The sequence below is a fragment of the Rissa tridactyla genome, chromosome 8 (assembly GCF_028500815.1).
Source record: "Rissa tridactyla isolate bRisTri1 chromosome 8, bRisTri1.patW.cur.20221130, whole genome shotgun sequence".
NCBI classification, from domain to species: domain Eukaryota; kingdom Metazoa; phylum Chordata; class Aves; order Charadriiformes; family Laridae; genus Rissa; species Rissa tridactyla.
Genome location: NC_071473.1, coordinates 48,889,800 through 48,909,659, shown reverse-complemented (window position 1 = coordinate 48,909,659; position 19,860 = coordinate 48,889,800). Strand labels below are relative to the sequence as shown.

The 19,860-nt window shown below is 36.3% G+C and overlaps 1 protein-coding gene across 8 annotated transcripts in view; it reads left to right on the top strand.

Annotated features, from left to right (window-relative positions):
* The window catches only part of TUT4 (terminal uridylyl transferase 4), a 47,322-nt gene that overhangs the window by 3,951 nt on the left and 23,511 nt on the right, over positions 1-19,860 (top strand). For 5 of the 8 annotated variants that reach the window (XM_054210461.1, XM_054210463.1, XM_054210462.1 and 2 more), the window contains 8 exons: positions 4,871-5,542; positions 7,256-7,419; positions 10,901-11,017; positions 13,148-13,325; positions 16,582-16,670; positions 17,671-17,722; positions 18,507-18,576; positions 19,552-19,678. In XM_054210461.1, the coding sequence (XP_054066436.1) occupies positions 4,984-5,542; positions 7,256-7,419; positions 10,901-11,017; positions 13,148-13,325; positions 16,582-16,670; positions 17,671-17,722; positions 18,507-18,576; positions 19,552-19,678 (1,356 nt within the window). In that variant the 5' untranslated portion in view covers positions 4,871-4,983. The remainder of the gene's footprint in view (positions 1-4,870; positions 5,543-7,255; positions 7,420-10,900; positions 11,018-13,147; positions 13,326-16,581; positions 16,671-17,670; positions 17,723-18,506; positions 18,577-19,551; positions 19,679-19,860) is intronic. The other 3 variants (XM_054210465.1, XM_054210466.1, XM_054210467.1) reach the window with 2 other exon arrangements.

Genomic DNA, 19,860 nt, shown 5'->3' with positions numbered 1-19,860 from the left:
AGTTCATCATAAACCAAACATAAATGTGTGATAACGTTTTTAAACTATTGCCATAGAGCATGGGAGAAGCTTGAATGATTTGTAGAAGTTCTCAGACACAAAAATGGATGTAAGGCTGTAAACAGTCCAGAAAAGAGAGACACATGCACACCCCCCAGCGCTTTAGGGCTCTCTGTAGACATTACTTGTGCTGCAATCTGAGCAGAGTGCAGAAGACAACCTTTCCTTTTGTTCCTGTCTATGGCTGTAATCTTTGCTGAATTTCATTTTATTTTTGTTGAGGAAGTTCAGCTGGGCTATATCGGTAATCAGCTGGGGGAGGAATGAGGTTAATCACCCCACTTACTGTTGGAAGGCTGGCTGGGGAGAATTGAGCTTATGGAACAGTCAGAATGGGACTGATAAAAGCAGGTCTCAGATAAAATACAGGTCTCTATCTCAAAGGAGGGAGTGCTTTATAGAAACAGGGTGATAACAATTATGTTTGTAGTACTTTCGCTGTTTATATTTAATCTAGTACTCCCTGGGGAAACGAAACTTACGAGACTGTTCTCTTTCCCTTTAGTTGTTCTTCTACACGCTTGTCTTTTGGACATTTCAGCCAGTCGGGACCAGATTTTAGAACATATTTGAAGTAATGGCAAAAGATTGTTGAGTTTCTGTATGTTTTCTGGAAAAAACATGCCTCGATAGAGGAGGGGTCTCTGCTGAGGGCAAAGCAGGAGGAAGTTACGTTTCCTCTTGGGAAGTAGCTCAGAACCAGTCAGCGTGTATGTACCTTCAGCTACAGCACGTCTCCTCTGCTTGCCCAATGGGCTGTGATCAAGAATGTGACAGAGGAGCACAAAATTAACGTATAGGAAACCAGGTATATTCAGTTCTGCTGTTTATTAAAAAAGAAATGCTTTGCGAAAGAGCAACTCAGAATGCAAGAGCTCTCAGTTTAACTTGGCCTTCATCTTGGAAGAGGCCCTGTTATGGCAAAGTCTGACCCAAAATGCCTGCTTTTGAAGGAATTAAATACAGTTGAACAACTTGAGAGGAAGGAGTGGAAGGGCAAATGCGTAGAAATATCTTCTTGGAAGTGGCTTGTTATTTTCCTGTTTGGAAGTAAGTGTTACCCTGAGTTTTTTGCAATTCAAATGCAGAATTTTCTAATGCTAGTCTGAGAGGAGGAGGAAGCAAAAGAAACTGGCAGAAAAGAAAGTGAAACTTGTTCCTTCCATTCGTGAGCCTAAAATTATTTCTACAGTAGTGAAATAGAAGCTGATTTTAAACATTTTTAATTTGATGATTGTAGGTATGTATAGGCTTAATGGTTTTCTAGAGTTTGAGATCAGATAGTATCTTGTCTGATCTTAAGCAGATGTACTTCAGCCATATAATTTTTCTACAAAGTGCCAGGAATTGAACTAGGTCTCAGAGGGGTAAGTGGCACTGTACATTCAGGAAGCAGGGGAAACCAAGTCCCCTGTAACACCAGGATATTGAATAAATGAAAAATGCTGAAATGATTTAAACAAGTGAATCACACCCCAGCTTGCAGACGCAGGTGAAAAACTCTGGTTTTGTTGCCAGCCGCCTGGAAGAAAATTCTTCTTTGATTCCAGGTCTGGCAATTTGGTATGAGCCTGAGCTTGTGAATAAGACATGTCATCCAGGTTTCTAGAAAGATGCCACCTCAGCACTGATTCACACCACTTTTGTGTTTTGTTTCTAAACATGTTGTTCTTCTCGAAGGCACTCCTTTCTCTCCTCCTATTTCCCTCTCTGCCTTCTCTCACATGTACATGGTCAGTATCTGCCGGAGGAGGAAGGATCTTTTTCAGACTGTCTCGGCTTTAGTCGTGGTCTCTTCTTTTGTTTTACATCTTAAATTTCATTGGTTGGTTTACTTTGCAGTTCTTTGTGAGGTGGCTAGCTTGGTTACTATTGAGTATTGTACAGCAGTTTAGATTATTTTTTGTTTGCTAAATCATTTCATTCTTAAAGAGCAAAAGCAAAGAAAGAAAAAAGAAAAAAAATCCCGAAGTACAACAACATTATTATTACACTTGCATTTCAAATTCTGAATTTCATTGCGGAAATCTTAGCTTTTTTTTGTACAAAATATTCTTGTCTGAGGACATTTCATGACCTATCTTTATTCATATTTCTCAGGAATAAAGAATATATCTGTTCTTTAACCTTAACTACTTGCATTATTACACTCACTTTCTTAATATGTAACATTATCACAGTACTCAATTTATTAGCTGGGTTATAAAGATAGTTTTTATTAGCAGTGTCCTTAGTTTTTTCCCCCCATCTCATTTGTACATTTGATTATAGCTTATGTATTCTCTTTGAATATATAACTGTGTATTTTATTAAATGGATAACATCAAATCATTTGAGCTGTTGTGGATTATTTTTTTTTTTTTTAAACCTTCTTGCAAAATGTGAATCTAACAATTTGATGCTTACACAAAGCAGAGCAAAATGAAGCCCCACTTTTCCTCCAATGCCAGAGTTTCATGGTAGCTTTAAGCTGGAAGCGGTGCCGAGAGAAGTTGTCCCCACCCTACTAGTTGTTTTTTATTACCAGCTCCTGCTCCTCCTCCTCCCTTGTGCCAGCTTTATGTTAAGCTGGATTGGTTTACTGGTTTTGTTCACTGCAGAACTGCCCAAGGGAGGGAGCAGCCCGAGGAGTGGGAGTAAGTAGCCGGGGTTGGAGAAAGGGTGTTATTGCTCCTGTCGGAGTTGATCCTGACCTATGCCGCTTTTCAGTGAGCGTGGAAGTGTGGCCTCGGTGTGTTCCAGTCCTGAGTTGAAGGGTGGTGTGGATGTCAGAAACAAACTGGAAATGAAAGCGGAACTGATGTGTGTGGGGTTTTTTTGTTGCTTTGTATTTTTTTTTTTACCCCTTTTCAGGTTGAGCAACTAAAACATAAGGAATAGTTTAGAATTTGAAAAATCCTACTGTCCTTTCTCTTCTGGTTACATAAAAAGACTTCTCAGTAGAGTACAGTTTAAAGATAGCAACTTCTTCTATGTAGCTAAAACATCTCACCAGTCTATGGAGCAGAGCTTTATATTGGTGGTCAGAGACTAGAATAATTTAGCCAACCTGTGGGGACCCTGGGCCCTTCTTATCACACTGAGGCTTGAGCAATGCTGGTATAGGCGGGCAGTAGTTCCTGCTGCCGGGCTAATAAGAATTGCTGTGGGGAAGACAGTGTCTGCAATCCAAAGGCAAATACTATTTAATTTTTTTGATTTTTGGTCTTTGACTTTTGGTCTAGAAATAAGAGCCAGGTGTAGTCAGTGTTTAATAGAAAATAGTTGTAATAGTAGCTAAATATATTTGTGAGATAAAATACTTAGCTGTTGGAATTAATTTAGTAATACAGATTTTTTTTTTCTTTTATATTTTAATGAAGACTGTGATGCTGACATTAACTTCGTGAAAATTCTTATGGGTTTCGGTTGGTTGGTTTTTTTAATTTTTCAAAGATAATATATATTTTCAATTATGTCAATAGAGGCTTAAGGTAACCATTTTTAGTATGTGCTTTGTGTCGTGAAGTATTTTCTGATTTGTGTCTCTTTAAAGTGAGAGAGAAAGTAACTACGTTGTATAGCCTAAAAAAGTATTACTGTCCTTTATACTGACAATATTCAGAAAGTTGTTTTTTTTTAACCAGATGTTTTAATCTGATCATTCCTTCTGGTTCTTATTATTTAAGTACAAAGTACATTGTGATACTTCTAATAGTTGTAATTAATTGACTTTTCTGTTACTCCTTTTGTTCGGTAAATGATAAGCTATTTATTTTTATGGATTCTCTAAAACCCAGAAATTCCCATGGATCATGCTTTTATCTGCCAAATATGTAGGTAGACAGGAAGGAAAGAAACTCTCTATTCTCAAACTCTTATCTTGCTATAGTTTTATAAAATTTATTTTCTTCTGCCTGATACTTCATTCTCATAACTTTTTATTGCTATCTTGAGGTTATTTAAAAAAATAAAAAATAAATCCAAGTTCGTGTTACGGATTTCCCCCTTCATTTTCTGTATTAGTAAGAGTAATTCCTTACAGACCCACTTACTCATGCTTAGCTTCCCATTGGAAAAACAATCTTTGAGTTGTCTCCAACATAAAGCTCAGATGATATACCACCTAAAGGACTGAGGTTTAGATAAGTAAAGTTAATCTGCAGCTAAACAAAATACTTACTATTTGTGGGGGTATTTGGCTAAGTAAAATCTTATTTAATTGATGGCAGTTAACTTATATGAGAATTGTATGTGTCAGAAATATGCATAAGTATCTATGGGTACAGGTGATAGGTCAGGTTTATTATTAGTACTTTGAACTATATCACTAAATACGTATTTTTTTTTTAATTCAGTTAATAAAATGGAGCTTGCTTGCTGGAAACTGAAGTAGTTTTCTTTAGTGGCTAATTTGAGTGGTCTGCTTATCGAGTGGTATTTTTTAGATGTGTTAAATTTTTTTTTATTTTTTTTTTTCCAGTGTAGTTGCAGACATCTTGGTTCTTGGTTTTTTTCAGAAAGCCAAAAATAGGAAGGGAAGAAAAAAGCAAGCTGTTGGCAGGTTTATCACTGAGTGGTTTTTACCATGTTCTGCCATTTTTTGTCTCTTCATATCTTCTATTTTAAATAGAAGTCAAGATCATCAAAATTTTCATGAGTTACACTTCTAATACAGAAAGTATTATGAAAATTCACTTATACCTGTGGGGAGAACATCCTTCCTGTAATAGTTTGTAGTTACTTTAGAGAGGTTTATTTTAATGCATTGTCTAAGTAGAGCTTTGATATTTTTCCTTCAATATAAAAATGTCTGTCATTATTTCTTCAGTAGACAATCAGCTACGATCCTTGCCTGCACAGTGGATTTAAAATCAACTGCAAATTGCTGAAGAATTGCACTTAAGCGGTCTCAAGAGACAGGAGAAGCAGGTCTTCACTATAATGGAAGAGGCCAAGAGCTCAAAGAATGGAAATCATGACCCAAGGAAGTCTGTCCGTCTTGTCTGTGAGGAAGGCAAAGCAGTCAAAGTTACAAATAATCAAAATTATAAACATAATAGAAACGACAAATCCGTGAAAGATGTTGGGAGAAGTTCTCCAAGTGGGAATAGCAGCAAAAAAAGTAAACAAAATGATGTTTGTTCTGAAAAACAAGGAGAAAATAAATCATGCAAAGTAAATACTATTCCCGGAACTAAAGATACGGGGTCAAATGTTCAGGATCGAAGTCATGGAAAAGCAAAAAAATTTTCTAATTTATCAGCAGCAGTGGAAAACCTGAAACAGGCAAAAGCTCAACTGGTGGGAGAAAACTTTCCAGGCTCCCATGTTTCAGGGAATGGGGTCAGTATGGAAAGCTTAACAGCTACACAGAAAGGGAAACTGGTGTTGGAAAATCCACTGGGAATTCTTACTTTGAAGAGTGGTGTTGATCAAACTGGTGATCCTGGTAAGACTGCTTCAGATCAAAGAAAAATGGAACATAAACCTGATGACTTCAGTGAGTATTATTCAACACTACTTTATTCAATTTTCTTCTGGTAAAATTGTTAACAGTCTGAAATGGGCTTTGAAATGTTTCCATTTGCATATTTTTTTCCACATACGGTAAGTTGCTGATTGCATTTAGAGAGAACATGCTATTAATACAAGCATATTACTTAGAGAATAAGAGACTATGATAATAGCTGTCCTTTTTTCTCATGCCTAAGACCTAAACATCTTTGCAAGATACTTAGTGTGTGTGAGTTTCAGGAAATTTTGTGAATATAGTTTCTTAGGAGGCGGGGACCCTTCGTAATAATATTGCCACTTACAGAAATGCCAGTTATTGTTGCTTTTCAGAAAGATCAGTGGAAAAATCTGCAAGGAAAGTGGGGTTTTTTTATAGGTAGGGGGAAAATATTTACCTTCTTTTCTGTGTTTGTCGTGCTCTTTTTGTAACTAAAAATGCTTAAAATATGTTTTGGCAGATGGCTTTTCATTTTAGGGAGGCCTGGAATCCGTACCACCCATCAGTGGTTACCCTTATGAGTGTTCAATACTTATACATATTTTTCAATTTCGGAATTAAATCTATGGATCAGGTTTTGTCTCACTTCAGGTTTACTCATTAGTTCAGAATTTGAGACGCTTTTTCAAAATGCAGTTTTTTCTAATAGAAATGCTGTTTCAAGACAGTGTGCCAGTGCAGACCTCCTATTTGAAGTATTTCCCACTATTGCAACAGCTACAGCAGTTGCTTGTATGGAAATACTAAGAAATATTAAAGTGCAGATTTTTTTAGCTATCTTAATAAAATTTAACAGGAAAAACAAGTTGAAATGGCAGCATCCTATGATCAGTCAGCTCTTTGTAGACCACCATCATGTACTGTAGGGACCATCTGTCCCTAAGAAACCAGGACTTGAAAACTTGCTCAGTTTTGATTCCTACCTAATCTGGGGGCACAGATCTCATTTGAAAGGAAAGAAAAAAGAAAACAAAACACAAATAACCCTCACTTTTGTTGATGTAAAAACTACTGGAATAATTTAAGATGTAGATGCTTGTATGAATTAGTGGACTATGAACAATTCATAGGCATCTGGAGGAACTGGCCTTTTGTAATTGACCTGCGTGTTTGTGAGTAGCCGCGTTCCAGAGCTCCGTGGCTGCTGGCCGTGGGTGGCAAGGTGTCATCGTGTGTTCAGATGCAGCTCCAGCAGCCTTCAAAATCGAGGGCCTGAAATGCCTGATGACTGGCTCTGTAAGATCGTTTGGGTGAATGTCTTCAAGGCCATTCTGTGACTATTTCCTTAACAAAATGTATGGTGTAAAAAAACAAAAATAAAAAATTTAAGCCTAGTATTTCTTATTTCTGTTACATCAGGATCTTGAGTACTCTGTTCTGCATAACAAAAACCCCCCTTCCTTGCCTTGAAGAACTTAGCAGAGACGGAAGACTGAAACACAAAGTGCATCTACCTTTTATTTTCTCTTTTTGATAACACTCTTAGTTGCAGACTAGTCTCTGAAGTCTCTCCAAAATACTGGTTAACATACTGGAAAGATTCTAACATCTAAGGTGACTTTAGCCAGCCTTTGCACAAAAAAACTAGAATGTACCTTTAATTTGTGTCCAGCTCCTTAGCAAGAAGCTCTTAACTGCTCTGTACTTTCACTTTTTCTCTCCTTGAGTTACTCTGAAGAAAATTACTCTTTCTTTCTCTAGGTAAAATAAAGAATTCTGAATCAACTAAAGAACACACTTTGGAAGCTGATTATTTAGAAAACACTGCTGTTATTGATGAATCTAATCTGACAGTTGAACAGCAACTAGGATTGAAACAAGCTGAAGAACGTCTGGAAAGAGATTATATCTCCCGACTTGAAAAAGTAGGTTGATCAGATAAAAAAGAAAATGGGTGTCTTCTTTCATTATCTTCACCATATTTCTATTTGGGTGGTATTTCTACTAGAGCCTGCTGCCTCGCTTTGTTTCTTCTTTATAATGAAACACTGTAGGTGTTGTAGTACTAGACATTATCCCTAGTAGTTGACTAGTCATTCATCATGGCCAATGAGGGGGATTGAAAACTTAGTGTTCCTTTCGTGGCGCATGTAGCCTTTGTAGAACAGTATTTTTCTAATTCTGCAGACCAAGGGGTTTACAGTTCCATTACTTACCAAAGATTTTCTAGAAAGTCTGGTTACCTGGAAACTCAGAATACAGGATCAAAAGGAACCTTGTGCTATCTTCAGTATATTAGCCTTCTGACAGTCTGCGTCATCTATATTGCAGTCGACTCCTTAAAAACGTTCGTCTAAACTGTTCTTAATATTATCTCCACAGAGACAAATTTCAAAGTCAGTATAGGTAATGCAGAAGCTTTTCTTAATGTCTAATGTAAGTGTCTCTTGCAGCCTTTTAATCCCTCATACGTTGTCCTAGGAAAATAAACATAACTTTATTACTTTTTTCAGCAACTTCCTACATATTTGAATATCATTACCATTCCTGCAGTCTTGTCTTTCTTAGACTCAGTCTTTGTTCTTCGGTCTTAGGGGGTTTTTAGTTACTGGTTTATTCTTGTTGCTTTCTGTAGGCATCCACCATGTAACTGGTATCCAAAATTGGACATGCAATTTCAGTTGAGGTCTTACATATAAAGAGGAAAGCTGATTTCTTCTGTCTGAAATATTGCATTTGTGTTTAGGATATCCGCTTTTTTGGCGGCAATAGGATGTTGGCTTGTAGTTTGACCAGCAACGTTCCCCATATCCTTTTCTTAAGAAATGTCCAATCAGGTGTTCCCAGCCCTGTATTTTCTGCAGTTAATAATGCTTAAGGAGGAATGATACTTTGTTTTTATTATTAATTTGCACTTTATTTATTCCATTTATCTACTTTGTTGTGATCACTGAATTTCTGTCATCTTACATCTTCTGTAACCTCTCCCAACTTGGTATCTTTCGCATTTGTAGTCAGCATTGCATTTCTATTGCATTTCCTAAGTTTTCAACAAAAATGCGAATGTTTCTGACCCCAAAAGGACCCCTGTTGAAAAATACTTGGCACATGCTTTTAGACTGGTGGTGAACCCGTCAAGGTATGTGTGCTCCGAGGACAGTTCTCGGAGCAGTTTTGCTTCCACCGTAGTGTTCTTTATTTAGATAGTATTTATGGTCTCCTTTTGAGACTGATACTATGACAAGTGACAAAAACTTCAAGATACAACATCTGCTGCTGCTTCTTCAAGCCCTATGATTTTGTCTTTAAAAAAGCAACCCTAGTTAGTGCAATTTGTTTATAGCAGATCAGTTTGCCACCTATGACCTGTTTTTATGTGCTTATTAATAACTTAATTTAATACAGTATTTTTCTGGGTGCTAATTCTGACTGTTTGCTGATTCTTTGGCTCATCCTCTTTAGTCTTTTAAAGATATTCTTAAGATTCTCTTGCCTAGTGATCTGGAACCTTCCCATTCTCTGAGAGTTTTTAAAAATACAATTGGCTCTGAGATGGATTAGCTCCCTGAATATCCAAGCACAAATTTCATGAGGCCTGCCTTGTTTGGATGCATCTGTCTTACTCAAGTCTGTAGCTTGGTGTTTAACTAGATGATTAAAAAAGGCTTTACAACAAAGGCAAAATAAAAGGCATTACATGATTCAGTCTTTCTGGCAACTTCTGTTGGCATAATACTGCAGACCAGTATTGTAAAGAAATACCCATTTAAAAAAGAAATACTATTATTGCTGATATTCGTTCAGTTTTAGAAGAGTGGTAAAATATTTTTGATCTGCTTCAGTCATCGGGTATCTAATACTTGAATCTTCCGAGCCAGACAAGTTTAACTGTCTATAAGTTGTTTTCCAAATGAATGTTTAATTTCATCTTGCTAGGTATCTGTCTCATAGGAAATAAGGGTGAAGAGAATTAGTAATAAAAGCATAATTATGATTTTAGAGCATGTTATTTTAAAGTGATATTTACCCTACAGTTGGAGGGTATCAGACCTTTTCCCCCCCCCCCCCAAAACCAAAAGATTAGACTCAGTAAGTGGAAAAACTTGTCCAAATTTAGCAGTGGTTTAGATTTCCGTATAGTAAGTCAGATTTGTTTAACTGATCTGTAGTCCAACTTAGTGTCTTAAAATGGTGTTCTCTGTTCATTCATTGTTATGTCACTGTTCAAACATCTGGTGTTTTCAGTATATTTCTTAGGTTTAGCAAATACAGATGTATTAGAATTAGGATGAAAATGTGAAGTAGTTGTTTTTTTTCCTCTCCCAGTTATAACTGATAGCAGTTATTGGAAAAATGCTAGCAAGTCTGGAGGAAACCTAAGGCTTTTTGTTGGGGCCCTCTTGTCTTTGCAGTGAGCACATCAAAAGGTTTCCAATCTCTATAGCTGTGTTTTATTAGATCAAGAAAGTACAACCGTAGGATGAGACAGATTAAAGTGGAATTATTTGCAAACAGCTCCTTGTCTTTGCAGCGGTGGTCCTTTCTGCCTTTTAGTCTAGTAGTTCTTGGTCGTTTCCTGGTTGAAGAAACTCTACAGTATCGCCTCTTGGACCCTAGGAAAATAGTGATTTCTGTCCCCCCGTCATCTCCTGAGGCTTGTCTGCTTCTTTCAAACTCTGGGGGTTTCCCCAGTAGCAGCTCTCCATTTGTGTACTCAAACTCTCCCAGCCTGTCTGTACAAAAAGGTGCTTGTTCAGCATATTTCTCCAATTCTGGGCATCCCAAATTATTCATCAAAATGGAATAATCTTACCCCTTGTTGGAGGATCCCACCTTATCCAGAGTACAGTTAGTCATTAGTAAGTCAGAAACTGGCTATCTTCGTCCTTGTTGGCCAGCCGCCTCCTTTTTAATGGAAGAAAAAATGCAGTACTTGCACAGTACGCTGCGAATATGCTAGCCAAACAACAACACCATCTGTCATAACATGTATACTAGATAATATGATGAATACTTCCCATTTTCTCATCAGAGAAAGGAGGATAGATGCTGAGATTTAATAAATCCATAGTTATTAAAAGCTTGAGCCGACAAGGGAATGGCTTACTGGCCTTTAGGTCAGCCTTAAGAGGCATAAACTCTTCAGTCTTAATCTTGCCTCGCTAAAATTTACTGAGAAGTGTAATATTCAAGTCATCTCACTTCCTTTTCTTGCTTTCCCCACTTGTGATATGGGTAAAAATCCATTTCCACTGTGTTTTTTGAAGATTACTTAATGTTTGCAAAGCACCTTGACATCACAAGTGTTACATAATTGTTAAATACAATTTATTATTCAAAGAATTGAGTTTTTCAGACACTATTGGCAGAAACATTTTCTTTTAATCTATGGCCATTTTTCCTCAGCGCTCCCCAGAATACACCAACTGTCAGTATCTATGCAAGCTCTGCTTAGTTCACATTGAAAATATCCAGGGAGCTCACAAGCATATTAAAGAAAAACGTCATAAGAAAAATATAATGGTAAGTTAACAAATACAATTTTGACTGGTTTTTTTTTTTTTAATTCCTTTTTTTTTTTTAAGATTTTTTTTTTTTGTTATGTGGTATGTTTTCTTTGGTCATCTTCATTTACGTGGGAGTTTGCTGAGATCCACAAATTTCTGTTGCTTGTTTTCTGTTTGAGAGGAAGGGCTTGATGATCTGTCCAGGCAGAGAGGAAAGAATGTTTTTGGTTGTTGCTTCTGAATGAGTGTCTCTGGGTAGTGGGCAGTTCATCATACTTTTAGTAACAGAATGCAAGGTAACTTAGGTGAGAAACGTATTTAGTTTTTCTGTTTCTTCCAAAAAGAATATTGTTGGTAGCAGGGACTGGAGGTGGGGCTGGGGATGTTGGTTTTCTGGTTTCTCTTTTGTCTGCCTCGTGAAGTTTTTATCTACATCTTTTCTGTGATGGGTGAGTGGAGTGGATAGTATGTCTAGACTGAAAAAAGAGAGTTAAAGTAGTGAGGGATTCAGTTCCTGAGTCACTCATCATCTCCCTGGGTTTATGTATCTGTTTAATATGAAAAACAGTTCTAAGACTTTCAAAGAGATAAACAGTTTCCTTATCAGATACCATGCTGTTACTATTTGCTTTGCTTTAAAGAACTGTTACAAGCATGATATCCAATAAAAGGCACACAGATTGTCTTGCTAACCCGTTTTTGTAAATGCTCACGAAAAGCTACAAATTCCCCAGTATTGTGAGTCAGATTTTGTGATTCAGATGGCTAAAATTACTCTTCCTACAGCCATTCTCCAAAATTCAGTCACTTACTTCTGTTGCCGTGTTTGTAATTTCTGTTTGTAATTGACACTGTTAATTCTATCGTATATGCAAGTCATCACCTGGAAAACTCTGAATGCCATAAATCCGTTACATCTCAGAAAGTAGCATTTTTATATAATGTTCAGTTATTATTTGTAAAGGATTCTGGTTCTCTTGCTGTCTGCTAAGTTGCATCATGGAATAAAAATGTAATAAATCAGCCAACAAACCAGCCCCGTGTTTGATATGGAAGCACATTCGTACCACGCTCTTCATCTGAGCATGGAGAGAAGAGTTGAGGAATGAGGTTTCTTTACCACTGAATGGAAATGTTAGAGGACATGGAGCGGTTTCAGTTTTTAACACTTGTCTTCAAATAGCTTTATGTTGTGTGCCACATTACAGTGATAAGAGCTATGTAACTGTTTAAATGTTACTTCATAAAATATACCTATTTACAGCTGTATGAGAGATGTGACTATCAAATAAGCTTAGTAGCACCTGCGGCTTCCCCACTCAAGAAAAACGCTAAAGCAGTGACATTAAAAAACCACAGCCCTTAAAAAGGTGCATGTTCTTTCTTAGTCTAAATTTGTTGAAATAAGAACAGAAGGGTTAAGAGATGCAGCCTAGAACTAACCAAACATTTTCATACTGGACTCTGTTTTCTTAGTTCAGAATTATTTTCCGGTTGTTATTTATTTCTGTTGTCAGTCACATATTTCATTTAGTTGATGAATTCATGAAACAAGTGATTGTCATACTTTGAAATGACTTAATGTGTCTGATGTATTTCTTGCTGTTGGATTTAATTGATAATAACATGATGCACTAAAAATAGCACTTTCTGGCACCAGCTGTTTAGCATGGGACTCAACTTACCAACATTTCTTGGAGATAGGAATACTTTTTCTGCCTCTCATACCTTTCCTTCAAGTATAATCCACTCTGAAAAATGTGTGACTCGAGAAGAACTTTTTCAGCTCAGTTACTTTTATTATGTAGGAACAATTACAGCTTTTCATTTCCTTGGATGAATTCTGTTTCAGAACTGTCAGAAAATGTGGTTCAGGAATGTAACACAGCAGATTTCCTCCCCAGTTGCCAGCTGTGAAACAACGTGTTCTCTTTTAAACACTGAGCATCTACTGACATTTCTGTGAGCCGTACTGGTACATTTGCCAGTTAGACTGGACAGAGTACGTACCTTTGAAGGCGTTTGGTCAGGACACCCTGTAAATACAGGAACACAAACAGCACGTTCTAATATCATGCAATAGTATGAGATAACCTTTTTCTTTTAAAATATCAGTTTTTGCTTTTATCATCCAACAATTATTCAGGAAAAACAAGAAGAAAATGAGCTGCGTGCCCTCCCACCCCCCTCTTCTGCACAGTTGGCTGCTCTGAGTTTTACGCTCATTGAGGCAGCAAATGAACAAGGCATATCAGATGATGACTTCAGAATTCGTCAAGAAATTGTAAACGAGATGGAGAAAATTATTCAACAGCCCTTACCAGGTATTCATAGTAATTCTCCATTTTCTTTAGCAGAAAATTCTTAATTTTTACACATATTTTGATACCTTCATTAATAGTGAATTAATGCATTTGGGGTTAAATTATCTTTATATTGTACAAAATTAATATGTACAGGCATTTTAATACAGACTAGCAGTTGATTTAAAAGGAGCTAACAAACCTACAAAAAGAGGAAAATAGGATTGTGCTTATTTTTATTCTTTCTGGTATGTGTTTATTGAAGCTCTTGGTCCTCTTTAAAGTGATGATTTCTGATGAAGACTGGAAATTTCCAGGACACGAAATATTTCCTTCCTGGTCATGTTTAAGGCCTCAGCCACTGAGGACCTCTCTCAGGCTCTAGGTCCTACAAACCTTTCCACCTATACCTAACCTTGCATTACTGAGTATCTGTGGCTGTTACAGTAGAGATTTTTTTTTTCCCAACTACATTTAATTAAACGAATATAAATGTAGCAGGAGGGAAAATGAGGAGGAGTTTGAAATGTATTTTTTTTTCCTACCAGTCATTCAGTTGTTTATAACACCTTTCATGGTAGGTGAAAGTTGCACGAGGCAATTTTTTTTTTTTTTAAAGCATAGTTTTAGGTAAAAAAAGAATTAGACCTCAGCTATAAGTGATTTTGGTAAGAATATGAGAATTTTCAGTGCTTAATTGTGATCTGAAATATCTGCAGGTACTAATCAGTAACTGTTCATTAAAACAAGTCATTAAATTCAACAAGGGTTATTGTTTAACAAGTATTTCTTGTCATGTGTATTAGAATTAATGGGCCCTAAAATGGGGAGAGGTGTACTTTGAGTAAACTATAGCTTCCCAAAGTCTCTTGAATTGTCTTAAATAGGTCAAAATACTACATTTACTAAACCACGTATGAATATCATACCTTACCTGTGTTTTTCTTGATTGAGTGCTTTATGTTGATGAAAAATAATAATTTAAAAAAAGTCTGAGTAGGTTAAATGGTTAGTCCCATTTATTTGCTTCAGTGGGTGAATAAAGTTCAGTGCATTAATGAAGTTTGTAAAAATTGTCTGAATAAGTTGAATGGTAGTCTTCCTCACCCTCCCCTTCAGAAGTACAGTATGGTACTTCAACAGAACATGTTAAACATTCAAATCCAATTTATCCTACTGTTGGAAAATAATATAAATAATATAACAATAAGATAACCTTTGACATTTGCTTCTTTGCATTGATTTCCTATCATCTCCTATAGTTAATATACTAGGAGTTTGAAAGTTGATTTTTGGAGCTACAGTAGTATTGATAACAACGGTTTGGTTTTCAGTGAATCTGAACAGAAGAAAGTATTAATCTCATTGACAAAAAAGTTTTCATTTTAATTTCATCTATATTGAAATCGATTGATATTCTGTACTGTCCTTTTATTTTAGAAATATGTTCTTCTTTCCCTTTGCTCTATAAAAATACTGTAGTAAGAAAGATTTGCTGCAGAATGATTTGCTTTAGTTTTAGGAGCTGTATTAAATATATGCTTAAACATATTTTTGTTTAAATAGAACAGGGCCCTGAATAGAACAGGGCCTTGTAGGGCGGAGGTTTGCTAATTCGTTTGCTCTATAACATTGCCATATGTGGCTCCTAGTGCAAATTTGTGTTCTGACATGCTATTGAGTTTTCCACTGATAGTATATTAGTGTAAGACAAAGCAGAGGAAATTATTACTTTTACATGAATACTCATGAAAATTACTGTTGTAGTGTTACTCGGCTGGCTGACTTGTTTGGACTGTTGAGCTGATGTGGAAGTGTATAGTAGTCCAGGGGGAGTCTGTAGTAGTAAATGACAATTTTTTTATTCCCCTTTCAAAACCCACTATGTTTTAGTGAATGTATTTTCCTAAATGGTAAATTAGGAAAAAAAAAAATTAATGCACGATGTAGAAAACATGGGATGTTCTGGCATGATTTTCTGTTGAGCTTGCATTAGAACTACGCAAAAATTCTTACTACTATGAAAAGCCATTACGCTGTAAGTAATTACACTGTAGTATTATTGTTGTTATTATTTACCATACAGAAATTCAGGGCTAGTTTCTAAGTAGTGAAAAATAGAGAAAGTTTTGTTTGAAGCTGTGTATGTGTAAGACTTATTTTCTCTTTTAAGAGTTATTTTGCTGTGGTTCTGTTTGAGAAAGTTTGGACAGAACACAAATAAAGGTACTAAGAAAAAATACAAGAAACCCCCTGTTCACTGTGAGGCTGGTTGAACACTGGCAGAGGTTGGCTGGAGGGACTGGGGACTCTCCATCCTTGAAGATTTTCAAGACTCAACTGGACACAGTTCTGGGCAGCCTGCTGTAGGTGACGCTGCCTGAGCAGGGTGTTGCATTTGGAAGGGATTGAGAATAGTCTCAATTTTCAGCTGACATAAATATGCCAGACCCTAATATATATTACAGGAAAGTTTTCATCTACAAAAGTTATATCATGAAGGGGGTAAAATTCATGTTCATCGAGTGGAATGACATTTCTCATGATATTCTTAGTTACTTTCTAATTAGTTTATATCTGTTGTACATCTGTACAGGTAAGGAACTGTATTAACTATAAAACCACTTACTAAATGGTTAATATACTTTGTGTCTTGGATTATATTGAAGTTACGTTTTAAGTGTATGTTTCGTAGTGTATAGGAACTTGCTAATGTAATTAACAGGTTGTAGGACATATAAAATTCTTTTGTGGCGAAAGTGTATGAGGCAACACAGAATTTTATAATTGGCTAACTGCAATGAAATCAAGCTGTAGTTAACAAAAGCTGTTAATTAAAATCCTGCACTGAGATGGTGACAGTTATTAATATTCTGTATTTAATTTTATATTAAGAACAAACAAAACTAAAGCTGCATTGCAAAAATACTTTAAAACACCTTGAAAATTTTTGACATTTGGTAATTTCCTGTGCAGCCTGCTCTAGATGACCCTGCTCTGGCAGCGGGGTTGGACCAGATGATCTCCAGAGGTCCCTTCCAACCCTTGCCATTCTATAATTCTGTGGTTCTGTAATTTTACTATTTGAATTATCCGTTTTCCTGTGATGTTGTGTTATGGAAGTGACTAGCCTTCACAGGAGTGAGAAAGTGGTTCAATATTCATTAATTTGGGAATATCACTTGGGAGGTACCGTATCTAAAGCAAGGTGTGTGTCATCCATTGAAGAATAATTTATTTACTAGCTGTTAAATAATTATGCTTCTCTCTCTTCCAGACTGTTCACTGAGGATGTATGGCTCCTGTTTAACTAGATTTGCTTTTAAGACCAGTGATGTTAACATTGATATAAAATTCCCCCCTAAGGTGCGTAGATATTATCTTGTATTAACTAAGAATGTTTCTTAACTCAAGTCCATCAACATTTATTTCTACTCCATTGCCTTTGTCTTCTCTTGGGGCATACAGTGTTAGAATAGCACAAAACATATAATTCAGGCGTGCTGTGAATCAAGTGGATAAAGTTTTCATTGCTTATTAGATAACTTTAAGTTTGTTTATTTGGACAATCTTATGCTAGCTTTTTTTTTTTAATGTTTTGAGTAAGCATTGAAGCAATATGAAAATAGTTTGCTCTGGATAATTGTGCTTTTATGTGCTTGTAATTCAGACAATAAAATCTTGTAGGTCTTTGTTTCTCCCCCCCCCCCCTCCCCCCCCGCCATGGGGCTAAATGGGACAAATTTCCTTTTATGTTTTAGTCACTTGCAATTAGATGTCACATCCCAGTTTACTGTGGTACAAAATTCCTGCAGAAACTTAACCTTTAAACATTGAAGTTGTTGGTTTCTGTTTAGACCATGTCACTCTTTCACAAAGGCTCAAAGGTGGTCCTACATTTTAGATTTCTTTGAACTATTTACAGCTTACCTTTGAAACACCACTTGAATTGATTTCTGGGGAGAAAAGAAAACACATTTAAAAATTGTAAGCTTTAAAAACCCTTGGGAAAGTTCTGACGTTAAATTCTTTACTGTGGTGTATTTCTAGTGGCATATGTTGACATTGAAATTGTTGAATATATGGCAAGTATTTTGTTTTAACTTTATGGAGTCTGTTAATACAGAACTAGAACAGAAGTATTAACTGAAAAAGCTGTATGCTAAAAGAAAGCTGGCTGATATGTTTACTAGTACCTGTTCTCATGGTGCAGATACAGAACTTTTTCATTAATACTGACACATGATTTCACTTTTGTGAAAGAACATAGTGTTACTAGTTGTGCAACCTAAGTAGTTTTAAATGAACTGTTAAATAAAATAGGTTAGTCTGAATAATGTAATGTGCTCTAATTCTGTCGTTTTAGATGACTCAACCAGATGTTCTGATACAGGTGCTTGAAATCTTGAAGAACAGTGGTGAGTTTTAGTTGGATCTCATTTCTATTTAATTAACATTCCAACTGCTGTTCAGTTTTTTTAATGCTTAATTTTTCTGTAAACTTACAAAAATGGATTAGTTTTCAACCAAAGTATCTGAGCTGGTTTTATGAATGTGATTTTCATAAATATTGGTGCTTGTGTAAATGAGAGATGAGAACCTGCAGCTGGAGAATGGCAGCCCAGGAAGTCCAGTTCAGATTGCCAGAAGTTACAGTAGTAGTGTTAGATACCAGGTGAAAAAGTATTTAACTTTGTAGGAGAAATTGCAAGCAGCAAACCCAGCAGCCGCTTTTCCACTTGCATATGAAGATCAGGGAGAACTATTACAAGTTCCTTGATCTGTTGGGAAGACATCTAACCCTGTAATCCACACATCTTGAACCAAGTGATGCAAGTAGCATTGCGGTTTTGATCCTTCAGGAAATTTTGGTAGGTCACCTCCATAAGTGGTTCTCAGACTATCCTGATGGTTTGTCAGAGATTCAACCTTGTGTCTTTCAAGTGTTGTAAAGACAAAAATTTCTAGAAGAGGTGCCAGCCCAGTTTCCTCACACGGGTTTTTCTTTTTTTTCCTGCTAGCTGTGTGATGCTGGTGGTGAGCATCAAAAGTAATAAGAAAATACTGCTTAGTGGTTAGCTGCACAGCACTTCATTTGAGTTGTTCTGTAAAAGCATGGTATAAATGTAATAGTTTTAAAGACACAGTTGGGAAAATTGTGAAAGATGTTGATACATAATGTTTTTTTTCCTCCTTGCTTAGCTGTCTACTCAGATGTGGAGTCAGATTTCCATGCCAAAGTTCCTGTTGTCTTTTGCAAAGATGTTAAAAGGTACATGTCACTGAAAAGGATTTTTAATGAGATACCAATTTCTACTGTGCTTGTTCATAACAGCTGCTTGCCTGCACTCCTGACGAGAAGTATTACCGTAACATTTAGCTAACATTCATGTTAAAGGAGAATTGCTCATACACAAAAATAAAATCTAGAAGGAAAGCTTAGCTTTGTTTTTGAGCTTCATAGAGCTCATTAGTTATAGGAGTCTGAAAATACCAGTTCTACTTTTAGTTAAATAGGGGAAAAGTGAAATGTTTTTCAGTTGATATTTAAAATTTCTGCCATCAGTTTAATCCAAGACTTTAAAAACATTTTATAAAGATACACATTACCAGTAAGGACACATCATCTGACAGTTCCAGTGAATTCCTAAGTAGCAGTAACCTGCAAAATGAAACAGGCTTACTGTATGATGCCCACATTGCTTTGACTGGCTAGAGGTACGTGATTGAAACTCTGGGGAAGTAAACGCAGCAAGGGTGGGCATATCTTTTCCTGTGTTTGTAGATCATGCAAATGCCTTCTAAGTACTAAGAGAACAGAAATAATTATTCTGAGAGGCAAACAGAAACTTTTTAGAGATGCTGCTTTGTGGATTTATCAGCTCTTAATATGCAGCAGGTCTGGGGGGTTATTTATTTATTTATTTGGCATGTGGAAGGTTTGAGTTGTGTAAGATTGCACAATTAAGTAATGGCAGAACTTAGAGCAAATGCTTATTACTGTTTTATATTTTTAGCTATAATGAACTTCTGTAAGTTCCAGATCCAACTGATGAGTTAATAGTAAAGACCACATGATCATATTCTCTAACTTTTGTTTAAAAAGTTCAGGTTCTCACATAGGGAAACACTGATGCATATTTTTGTTATTGTGGATGTGATGCGCCACCTACCCCCTGCCCCAAGCATCATCTGTATATGCAAGACAATAACCATTTTTTTTTCTGTACTGTGTTTATAATTACAGTGGTTTGACATGTAAAGTAAGTGCTAGAAATGATGTGGCTTGCCTTACAACCGACCTGCTGGCTGCACTTGGTAAACTGGAGCCTGTCCTTATTCCCTTGGTTTTGGCTTTCCGCTACTGGGCTAGAGTAAGTTTATAAATGTCGAGGATAATTAAATATGCTTATTTCCTCTTTTTAAGTACTGCATACAATGTGATGTATAATATACCATGAATATGTTTTGTAGAAAAGAGCTTCATGCCTCTAGTTCACCTCTTACCTGAACAGCCCAGAATGAGACCAAAGATTTTGGTGTGAAACTGTAGATA